Below are 12,059 nucleotides of genomic sequence, written 5' to 3'. Positions count from 1 at the left end.
CTTGGCTTAAAGCAAAGAATACCAGAAAGATGCTTCCTTATGTTTTATTGACTATGCAAAAGCATTAGATTGTGTGTGGATCATAACAAATTACGGGTAACATTGAGAAGAATGGGAATTCCAGGACACTTAATTGTACATGAGGAACCTGTCCATAGACAAGGAGGCTGTCATTCAAACAGAACAAGGAGACACTGCATGGTTTAAAATCAATAAGGGAGTGTGTCAGGGTTGTATCCTTTCACCATACTTATTCAATCTATATGCTGAGCGAATCATCCAAGATGCTGGACTATATGAAGAAGAACATGGCATCAAGATTGGAGGAAGAATCATTAACAACCTGCGATATGCTGACGACACAACTTTCCTTGCTGAAAATCAAGATGACTTGAAGCACTTACTGATGAAGGTTAAAGAATAGTCTGCAGAATGGATTACATCTCAGCATAAAGAAAACAAAAATCCTCAAAATGGGACCTATAAGCACCATCACTATAAATGGAGAAAAAATTGAAGTCAAAGACTTCACATTGCTTGGTTCTACAATCGACACCAATGGAAGCAGCAGTTAGGACATCAGAAGCCATATGTTGTTGTTGTTGTTGTGTTTTGCCATCGAGTCAGATAGCGACTCCTCCTTGAGTTTCTGAGGCAGTATCACTGTGGAAGTAGATTGCTCAACTTTCCTTCAGAGGAGTGGCTGGTGGGTTTGAACTGCCAGCCTTCTGGTTAGCAGTCAAATGCCTTAGGCACTACACCACCAGAGCTATTGTTGTTGTTGTTATTTGCCATCGAGCTGGACCCAACTCATAGAGACCCCTCCTTGGGTTTCCAAAGCAGTATCACTACAGAATAGCACTGGGCAAATCAGCTGTGAAGGACCTCTTTCAAGTGCTGAGAAGCAAAGATATCTCCTTGAGGATCAAGTTGTGCCTGACACAAGTCATGGTATTTTCAATCACCTTATTATATGCATGTCAGAGCTGGACAATGAATAAGGAAGACTGAAGAAAAGTTGATGTTTTTGAGTTATGGGTGCTAGCGAACAATGCTGAAAATACCATGGACTGCTCAAAGATCTAACAAATCTGTCCTGGAAGAGTGTAGCCAGAATGCTCCTTGGAGGTGAGAATGGCCAGAGTTTGTCTCACCTACTTTGGTTATGTTGTCAGAAGGAACCATTCCCTGGAGAAGGATATCATGCTTGGTAAGGTGGATGGTGGATGACGGAGGGGAAGGCCCTCAATGAGATGGATTGACACAGTGGCTGTGGCGATGGGCTCAAGTATAGCAAGGATCATGGAGCTGAAGAGGAACTGGGGAGTGTTTTGTTCTGCTGTGCATGGGGTCACTATGAGTCAGAAATGACTTGATGGCACCTAACAACATAACAACAACATTTAGGAATTAAGCGTCATGATGTATGTAAATTACTTTCAAATGATTCAGAAAAATATGTATATAATGCAAAAAAACGCAACCACTGTCGTGGAATTGGCTTGGACTCATAGCAACCCCTCCTTGGGTGTCTGAGGCAGTATCACTAGGGAAGTAGATTGCCTAACCTGCCTTCTGAAGAGTGGCTGGTGGGTTTGAACCACCAGCCTTCTGGTTAGCAGTCATATGCCTTAGGCACTAAGCCACCAGAGTTCCTATTATATGTATAGATACCAAAAAAAAAAAAAAAACCAAAAAAAAAAAAAAAACCAAAAACCAAACTCATTGCTGATGAGTCTTTTTGACTCATAGAGACCCCTCTTGGGTTTTCAAGGTGGTTGTTGTTGTTGTTGTTATTTGCCGTCGAGTCGGCCCCGACTCATAGCGACCCCTCCTTGGGTTTCCGAGGCAGTATTACTACGGAAGTAGGATTGCCCCACCTTCCTTCCGAGGAGTGGCTATCACTATGGAAATAGATTGCCCAGTCTTCTTTCTGAGGAGTGGCTGGTAGGTTTGAACCACCAGCCTTCTAGTTAACAGTCAAATGCCTTAGGTACTATGCCACCAGAGCTCCTATGTATACAATACACATATACAATATATATATACTCATTGCCAAGTCAATCCCTACCCATAGCCACTCCTTTTGGGTTTCCAAGGTGGTAAATCTTTACAGAAGTAAATTGACCCATCTTCCTTCCATAGAGCAGTTAGTGGGTTTGAACCGCCAACCTTCTAGTTAGCAGTCAAATGCCTTTGGCACTGCACCATCAGAGCTCCTTCTACACATACAAAGAGAAAGAGCAAAAGAGCAAATGAAAAAACAAATGGGCTAAGGTCATAATAAGAAGTTAATCTGAAAAAAGGGCACAGGGTATTCCTCATGTTTCTTATTTTTTCAACTTTTTATAAGCTTGAAACTATTTCCAAATAAAAATTAAAAATATCATTTATCCAGCCTACCACTTAATGCGGAATCTCTGACACTATTCCAAATGTGATGGATGGACATCTAGTCTAGAGGCTTGATTACTTCTAAAGATGGGGAATTAGTACTTTCTGAGGGAGTTTGTTCAGTTGTTGCTCTGTTACAGGAGTTTGAACAGTGAAATCAGTTTGTCGGTGATTTTCACCCATTGTTTGTAGCTCTGTCTTCTGGTGAAATACAGAATATTTCCCTTTTTAAACATCTGAGGATAGCTGCCATATCTCCTGAAAAATTGGTTTTGCAAGCGCAAAGTCTCCTTTTTAGTGAATGCTGGAAAGGCAGTTTTTGCACCTCCTCATCAGACAGACCACTGTCTCTAGTACACACTCCATCTGCCGTTATTGTTCTTAAAATGCAATGTCTGTAAGAATAGAAAACTCACTGTGGTCCCTCCAGTGCAGAGCAGTGGGCCATTCCATTTAGCTTGATTTGTTCCTTCCTATTCTTCCAACCACACTCTTCCAAGGTCACCACAAGGGCCTCCACAGGGAAAGTCATGTTAATGACATACGTTGATTTTATAACTAGATCAATGCATGTGGTCTTGGTGTCGTCCAGATGGGGCCCCAAGGATCAGTGTTACCACGGTTACCATAAAATAAAAAAGGAAACCTTGGAATGAGTCTCTTTACCACTAACATGTACTGTGTTCTATGCAATTGCCCTTCCACCTCTCCTCTTCCCAAACAGCCAGGGCGAGAGGCCTGGTTTCTTGACTGGGGCTGATAAGCACTGCAATCAGGGTCGTTTGTTTAATTCTAATTCCTAAGTTGGCTGTGGTGAATTCCCATCACCCAGAGCCTGGGAGCCTGGGAGCCTGGGAAGCAGGGCTGCAGCATCTTGCAATGGGAAGTTTCAGAACCACTCAGCCTAGCTTCCATAAAAGGAAGCAAAGCCGTTTAAGAGACTGTCCTAAGGTCACATCTGTGTTTGCTGGCAACAGAGACAACTTTGGAACTTGGAGTCCTTAGATTCTAATGTGCTGCTTAGAAATTGCCACAGGAAACAGAATAGGCAGATGGGAAGTACTATGGGGTGTACTTTGATGACTGTGAGTAGTTCCCGGATGGGTCAGGGTCCCTTTGCCACATCCTAGTGAGGGAAAGTCAATGACAACTGCCCTAGAGCCATCCTTTCTCTAGATCATGTGGCAGAGGTATTTTTCTCCATTGCACAAGTCCTTTAACAGAGACTTGGGTGAGATAGGGCCTGCTTGACTCCACTACTAGCTGTGCCTTAGCAGACAATGGAAGTCCATTCTATTAGTGTGAACTCACCAGCCATAAAAACGTCATGTCACTAGACAGCTGCTGCTTTTCAGGGTCAAGTGTATCACATTCAAAACAGTAGAAGATGGCTGTTTGCAAAAGGTACTTTAAGGATTTCTAATAATGAGGCCTTTCTGATGGTGGCTTAACTAATGAAGCTAGTTCAGAGGAAGGAAGGAGAGGTTCTTCCTGGTAACATTCTACTCACAGTTGTTGTTGTTATGTGCCGTCGAGTTGGTTCGACTTGGGTTTCCGAGGTGCTATCACTACGGAAGTAGACTGTCCAACCTTCCTTCCAAGGAGTGGCTGGTAGGTTTGAACCACCAGCCTTCTGGTTAGCAGTCAAGTGCCTTAGGCACTAAGTTACCAGAGCTCCTTACAGAAATTTGTCTTGAAATGCTAGACTTAAAATGTGAACTGCTTAAGGAGTGACTAGCTCTTTATTTATTGCTGCCCTCTGGCTTCTAAAGAGTTAAGGAATGAACAGCAAAGAGTTAACCAGGAGGATTTTACAGCCTCCTCTGAAGTCTTGGGACATGCATCTGAATGGAAGTCCAAAAAGGTACTAAGAGAAGCTGCCTGTAGGCTACACACACACACACACACACAACACTCAGATGTTAGATAACACTCAGATGTCAATAAACTAATCAGTTGTCACTTTGTTGATTCATTTTCAGTCCTCACCAGGCCTTTCTCCCAAGGTGCCTATGGGTGGATTTGAATCTCCATCATTTTGGTTAGTAGCCAAGCACATTACAGAAGTCAAAGGGGAAAGAGAAGCTACCAAAGTTTAGTTGAGGAGAGAATGTGCAAGGTAGGTGGGTGCTGTAGAGTTGATTCCTACACATAGTGACCCCATGGACCACACACCAAAACCACATGCATTGATCTAGTTATAAAATCAATGTATGTCATTAACATGACTTTTCCTGTGGAGGCCCTCGTGGTGACCTGGAAGAGTGTGGTTGGAAGAGTAGGAAGGAACAAATCAAGCTCAATGGAATGGCCCACTGCTCTGCACTGGAGGGACCACAGCGAGTAGGACTGGCCCACAGTTTCCAAAGCTATAACCTTTACAGGAGCAGATCACCAGGTCTTTTCTCTTGTGGAGCCACTAGGTGGGTTTTGACTACTGACCTTTCAGTTAGCAGTTGAGGGTTTAATCACTGCACCACGAGGGCTCCTTTTGTGCAAGGTTGTACCAAAAACCAAACCTACTGTCATCAAGTAGACTCTGACTCATAGCAATCCTGTAGAACTGCTCCATAGGGTTTCCAAGGCTGCAAATCTTTACAGAAGCAGATTTCCATATCTTTCTCCTGTGGAGCTGCTGGTGGGTTCAAACCACTGACCTTTCAATTAGTAGCAGAGTGATTAACCAATGTGCCAAGAAGTAGAGGTGACTAAACCTGATTTGGTAGGAAAGCTTCTTGGCCATACATAGAAGAACCTCTTTCTGAGCACCTGGTGGAGGCACTGCCTTCTTTTCCCTGTGATTGTCTTTCTGATCATCGTCATCTCCTCTCTGGATATCTTCTCTTGCTCCAGGAGTCAAGTGGCCCCACAAACCTCATGAGACTTAAGAAAGTTTTCCTACACTGGAAGCAGGGGTGGGGGCATGGGGGCAAGGATGGGGATCAGGGCATTAACCAAGACATGCTCACATATGGTATGAGGGGTTGAAGATTTCTTTGCCACAGAAATGTCCCCACAATGCCACGGTGGGCATAAAGGAGAAGGGACGTCGGTAGCAAAGATCAGAATTACAGAACGCTGCTTCCTTTGCTCCTTCTCCCAGGGGAAGAAATCACAAGCAGAGAAGCAGAGAGAACAAATGCATTATTCAAATGAACAGTGGAAATCATACCCAAAGACACTACTTAGGAAACTCTTTTCCATGAGAAACAAAAACATTGCCAAAGTTTAATAAAATCTCCTTTGTCTGAAAACCCTGGTGTGCAATCCCGTGCTAGTGTTGTCTGTTTGCTACCATGGAAATATAATTTATCGGAGTAGACAAAAGCATGTCAAGGGAGAGACCAAAGGGCAGATCTGATGTTTCCCCCACAAGACAGAGGAAAAATAGTTCTGATGGGTCTCCGCTATGGAAAACAAATAAAATCCCCATAAACACTAAACTCCTTCCTCTAGGTGTTCCAAAGTTTCTCCAAGACAAAGAATTCAGATTGTAACTTATCTCATCATAATAGATTCATTAGGTTTCTAGATGAGTAGAGGTGATGTCAGGAATGCCTGGGTGGTGCAAAGGTCAACTCACTCAGCTGATAAATGAAGGATCCACCTAGAGGCATCCTGGAAGAAAAGACCTGGTGACCTTCTGAAGAATGACACCAAACAGGAAGCTGTGGGCTACTCAGCACGCATAAGTTAAAAAATATGTATGTATTTCTAATGTAGTGAATAATTTGCAATATTTAAATTCAATGGTGAAGCCTACAAAGATGTTTGGTAATGCTGTTTTAATAATAGAAATCATATGTGTACAGCCAATGAATTCATCTCTTTATTGCATATTGCTATTAAAAAATGTACAGTCTCATAACACATACAACATTTTTTTTCTTGGTACTGTAACAACAGTCTTGCATCTAAAGACTAAGTGGTTCCAACTACTAAGCTAATAAGATACAAGACATATCATTAAGTTTACAAATTATAATGCTTTTTCTTTTTGGCATTAATTTAAAAAAACAAACAAACAAACAAAAACTTTCAAATACACACCCAAGAGAGAAAAGTGGCTACTTACACCAGCACCGACCTAAGAAGTAGTTTTTTCAACAATGGCACATGGAATTACCTGCACACAGCTTTTGGGTAAAGAAACCAAGAAGGAAAATGGCAAAGGAGGCCCACCAGGTTGGCCATTTCAAAAGGAGGATGATCAGAGGGCAAGAGGGGCATGCTTAACAAACTTGCTCCTTTCTGTGACTCTCCCGCCACTTGGCCATGCCTTAAACTGTAAAACAAAGCCGCTTTCAAAATACAGTTCCAAAATTGAGCTGGACCAATTTTTTCCTGCTATAAATAGAAAAAATATATAGAGAGAGGCACTTTAGTTAAGGATTAGACAAAACCATCAATATATCCCACTCCTTCTCTTTGTCTCCAAGCCTTTTTGAGCAAGGCTCCATCTGCACCTTTAACAGAGTATATCTGCAGACCTTGGAGAATGGGAGTTGGAGAGCTCGGCCTCTGCTTTGTATTTACGACCGTTTTATTTGCTAGAGTCATTTACTTTCATATAACATGTGGAAAGTCACTAAGTTTGCAATGAGGAAAAAAATGTAAAACCACAGCTCTTGACCTCTTAGAGTACTATTTCACAGCTTTCACATAGCACAGATACCGCACCATCTGTGCTAAGCATTATAGTTTATACAAATTATTTTTAAATAGCATGATTCCTGTACAGCGAGCACACTGGTATTCCATTCATCCCTTAGTGTCCCTATCAGAACGTAAGCTCCTTGGGGACAGGGACTCTGTCTTGCTTACTATGGTAGCCCTACTATGCCTGGCACATAAGTAGGTGTTCAATAAATATTTGTTAATTGACTGAAAACTAAATTTAGTGAGTAAATAATGTTCTAGTGCAACAGGACAAACTACTCTCTCCACAGGAAACCCAACCACAATAGGATCGATGGAAAGAAAAGAGAACCTCGCCCCCTCCCCCACTACAAATAAATAAAGCAAAAAAAAAGTAACAGTCCTTTTTATATATCATATAATTTAAGGTTATTAAGAGTTGGTAGGTTAATGGTAAGCATCTATATTTCATTTTCTAATGTTGTTTTTATTCATTTCTCCCTGAGAGGTTTATTTTTTGGACTGAAATATTACAGGTAGCTTTACTGACATACAATTTAAAATGACATAGAAACAGCAAACATATAAACAGCAAACCACTTCAAATGTACATAGAGATAAGTAGATCTTGGCATCTCTGTGGATGTTGTTGACATTTTGTATAGTCACTAAGTGTCCTTTAGTCCAGGCCTATATTTACAGAAGATGCAGTTTGTCCTACAGAACAGAAATTAGAAAACACAAAAACAAAAACAAGCACCCCCTTTTGAAAAAAAAGAAAGAAAAATCCTTTTATAATCTTAATCTCTTCAGAGAATTCCTCCTTTTAAGTTTTGGGTGGGAAATTTTATTTTTAAAGTTGTTTTTATCTATATTGTTAGAACAAGTACTTTCTAGCAATCTTGTTCTTTAACAGGAGCATGGATTGCATTTAGATAAATAATGTTTTTTCCAAAAGCAATTTAAAAAAATCAAGAGCACTTGGCAGAGAACTCAATGCGATTAGGGAAAGGAAAAAAAGAAATTGATGTTCAAGTTTTAAATATATATCCTGACTTTCTTCATAATTCAGATTGTGTGCAAGATGTTCTAAATAAACATTTACAGACTGTACCTCACACCAATGTCAGAAATTCTTAGCTAGTCCTAGCACTTACTGATGTGATGGACCAACATCACCTTGTCAACGATCACAAACCATTGCAAATCTATATTCTTCCAAAACCATTTTGACCAATGAAAATAATTTCAAAGAATACTAAGCTTGGAAACTGTAAAATATTTCACAAGCCTTCTTTTTTTTTGCTTTTGTTTTTCATTTTCTCTAGGGAATGTCTCTGTCATCTCTTTCAGGAGATAGTGTTGTGCTTCTGAACAGTCATGGTGTTCAGGGAAAGAAAATGAGTCACACTCAATACGAATGTATACGAAGGGTTTCTGAGCACATACATGAACATAGTTTTTTTTTTTAACCATACATATCAGTCTCCAGACAACATTCAGACTTCTATATACATTATACACACACACATACACATACACACACACATACACATACTCACTCACAGATGGAAGAAGGAATTGCCACTGTTTGGACTGCAAGGCAGTGTAATGAAACATTCTAGTCACTTCAAAGGGTTGCTAATGATCTAAAAAAGTGTTCAAGGAAAATTAGAAATTAAGTTTTGTGACTGGTCTCTCCCGGCTGCTGTCCGTCATTTGGTTGGTTATGCGTTTGCGATTCCGTTTCAGTTTAGAAAGGTCTTTGTCAAAGACTTCTCCTGAGCGCAAAGCTGAAACCAGGTCATCAAACTCTCCACCTTCTTCACTATTTTCTTTTGCTTTTCTCATTTTACGTTCCCGTTCACGTTGTTCTTTGAGCTGCAAGTAGACAAAAGGTCCAAATGGATCTTAGAGAAGGGTCCAAACGTTTGGTTTTGTTTTCAGTGAAGATTAACTGTGGAAGGTACAACAATGTGCCAATTATACCAAGCTATGTTTATCTATAGCTGCTGATCTCCTCAGATGTCACAGGACAACAACTGGGACATGAGGTCTCATTGTAGAAGCAGACAACAATGAAAAAAAAATTATCACTACTTTGTGACTAGACCCACATCATCTAGAGATGAGGTAAACCTCATTGTATTCTAATTAAAAAAGAGCAATGGAGGCAATGTGGGCCTCCATCATGGAATAAGAAAAGATTATTACTATTACCAAAAAACAAACTCACTGCTGTCCAGTCGATTGCAACTCACAGCAACCCCTCCTTGGGTTTCTGAGGCGGTATCTCTATGGAAGTAGATTGCCCAGTTTTCCTTCCAAGGAGTGGCTGGTGGGTTTGAACTGCCAGCCTTCTGGTTAGCAGTCAAATGCCTTAAGCACTACAAAAGTAGATAGGCCCAAATACTACTCCCCTCTCCCCCCATACACAAAGAACAAAGAGACCAAAGCAAATGGTCATCCTGCCACTTTCTTTACATCAAAGGCTCTGACTGTGCCTTTGGAAGATGCCTGGAGTCTGACAACACAAGAGTGTGTCCTCAAAAGTCAAGTAGTACACATGCGTTATAGAAAACTGAGATAATCCAGATAAGCATGTGGGGTGCCGCGGTCCAGCCGAGGGAAGGGGAGAGCCGAAGATGAAGAACAAGGAGAGGCTTAGACTGATGATCTGAAGTAAAGCTTTATTTTTTGCAGGCATAATATATCTATTCTGAGTTCAAAGGCACAGTCACAAACTTTCTCAAAACTTCTTGTTCTTTCCCACGGACACTATACTCCAAAACACAACTTGTTAATCATATCAGTTCTTATAGAAACTCCCTATTCTTAATAAACATTTTTGTTTGGGAACTGGGAGCATGAGAAAAATAACTTGTACTTGTACCTGCATGCTCAAGGACAAACTTATTTGCAGAGTACAGAAAACTGCTTGCACATCTTCAGTGCTGCATAAGCAAAACAACATAACCTTGGGACTCTAACAAAGTCCCACAGTGGGGGAAAGAGCATCCTTAATTCTAACAAAGAGATAGTCCCTGTGAATCTTTTGGGCTATAACCTACCAAAATTATCTTCCATAACCACATTTAATTTTTAAAAAGGATTGCACACAGCTATCATTTTGTAAACTTCTTTTATCACTAAATATTCTCAGAAGACATATTTCTCACAAGAAATATTCTCAGAAGAGTTTTAATGATTGCATAAATATTCCATTACGTAGCTATTCCATCATTTATAACTAACACCCTACTGGTAAATATATTTAAATTAAGGTTGCTTCCCAGTCTGAGGTTATTATAAAGAATGTGCTCTGAATATTCTTCTATTTAAATTCTTGTGCAAATTTGATTACTACCTTAGAATAATTTCTATAAAATGGGATTCCAGATCACAGGATGGATATATTTTTTAAGGTTTTTGAATCAATACTGTCGAATTGCCCAAGAGAAACTTTACACCCATTTAACGCCCAGCAGCATTCTAGAGGGTGCCTTTCTGCCCCCCGCCTTGCCACCACATCCGACTGCTGTCTCAGAGCCAAGCAGCTGTGGCAACAGAACTTCCAGGAGGACGCAGCTGGCCAGTTAATTGCCCTCTTACCTGGGCTTCCATGCGAGCTCGGCGCTCTTCCTCCTCCTTCTTCTTTCTCATGTTTTCATTCTCTTGTTTGGCTTCTGACACAGCTTGAAGAAACTGATCGAAAATGCCAAAGAACTCATCCGGCTGTATTTTGCCAGCCTCTTCCCCAAAGTGCTTCACTGCTTTAGTAAACTAGAAGAAGAAAGTTTTAAGAAGTTCAAGGTTCCAAGGGCATTCCATGATCAAGTATCTCTCTAGGGAGACTAAGGTTCAAATTGAGTCAGACATTATTTGATGGGTTTCAATAAGCTTATATTTATCTTTGGCTGCTGAACAGGTCTACCATTCGTTTTTAAAATAAAAATCTTAATACTTCTCATCTTGTGAAACAATTTATTCCTGCCCACCTCATTTCAGCTTAACGCCTACAATTCTCTCCTATGACTTTTTATTAACTAAACAGTAGTAAAAACAAGGAAGTGAAATATTGTAGGGCAGAGCACCCAAGACATAAAACTAATAGCAAACTCAGCAGGGGCAGGGAAACTTGTACTTTTAACTTTTCTTTGAAGTACTTTAATATCATGTATTGGTGCCATATGGTTAGTATTGAAAGCAAATGGGATCCAGTGCTGCTTTTTTTAGTCATAAATGATGCTGGGTTTACTATGTTATTTCCTGGGTCTTGGTTAGAAAACAATGACTGGTTTGGCATCATCATTAATATAATCTGAATTTTATAACTGAAGGTACAATTTTATTTTATACCCCGTTTCTCAATACACTCTTTCAATGTAAAATCTTTTTTAAAATACCTTAAGTGCACAGTAGGAGCTCTGGTAGCGTAGTACCTAAGGCACTTGACTGCTAACCAGAAGGCTGGCAGTTCAAACCCACCAGCCACTCCTTGGAAGGAAGATTGGGCAATCTACTTCCATAGTGATACTGTCTCGGCAACCCAAGGAGGAGTCACTATGAGTTGGGGCTGACTTGACAGCACATAACAACAACAACAACAAAGTGCACAGTATCAGGGAATTTTTACAAATCAAAGAAAATGGAGTATTTAGGCTCTTTTTAGTTTTAGTTGTTTCTGTTTTCAGTTTTTCTAGTGGTTATCTTCATAACTCAAGATAATAAGCTTATGCTTTTATATCTTGACTTCTCCCCTTTAGACAATATGTATTGTCCAATATAAAGTGTTATAGAGTTGACTCTAACTGTTGAAAACCAACCAACACACTTAATATTATTATGATTACTCAAATAGTGTTCAGTGCCTGTTAAACTGCTCGACAGAATTATATTATCTTCTGTAAAGAAAGATCCAATGCCATTACTCAGTAATGATAATTTTTTTTCATCCACCCAATAGACTACTTGAAAATTTCCACATTTGAAATTCTCTAAATATTTATACCAAGAGGCATTTAAGT

General features: G+C 40.2%; 1 protein-coding gene across 1 annotated transcript in view; it reads right to left on the bottom strand.

The window, feature by feature from the left end:
• Positions 1-8,703: 8,703 nt before the first annotated feature.
• DAAM1 (dishevelled associated activator of morphogenesis 1) overlaps positions 8,704-12,059 on the bottom strand; it is a 136,208-nt gene continuing 132,852 nt past the window's right edge. Inside the window, exons 24-25 of the mRNA XM_007951879.2 lie at positions 10,645-10,815; positions 8,704-8,913 (exon numbers count right to left, since the gene is read on the bottom strand). Of these exons, the coding sequence (XP_007950070.1) occupies positions 8,704-8,913; positions 10,645-10,815 (381 nt within the window). The remainder of the gene's footprint in view (positions 8,914-10,644; positions 10,816-12,059) is intronic.

The sequence above is a fragment of the Orycteropus afer genome, unplaced genomic scaffold (assembly GCF_000298275.1).
Source record: "Orycteropus afer afer isolate SDZICR_OR568_19922 unplaced genomic scaffold, OryAfe1.0 scaffold00314, whole genome shotgun sequence".
In the NCBI taxonomy this organism is placed as follows: domain Eukaryota; kingdom Metazoa; phylum Chordata; class Mammalia; order Tubulidentata; family Orycteropodidae; genus Orycteropus; species Orycteropus afer.
Note: the sequence above shows the minus strand (reverse complement) of the source record. Positions and strands in the feature narration are given on the sequence as shown.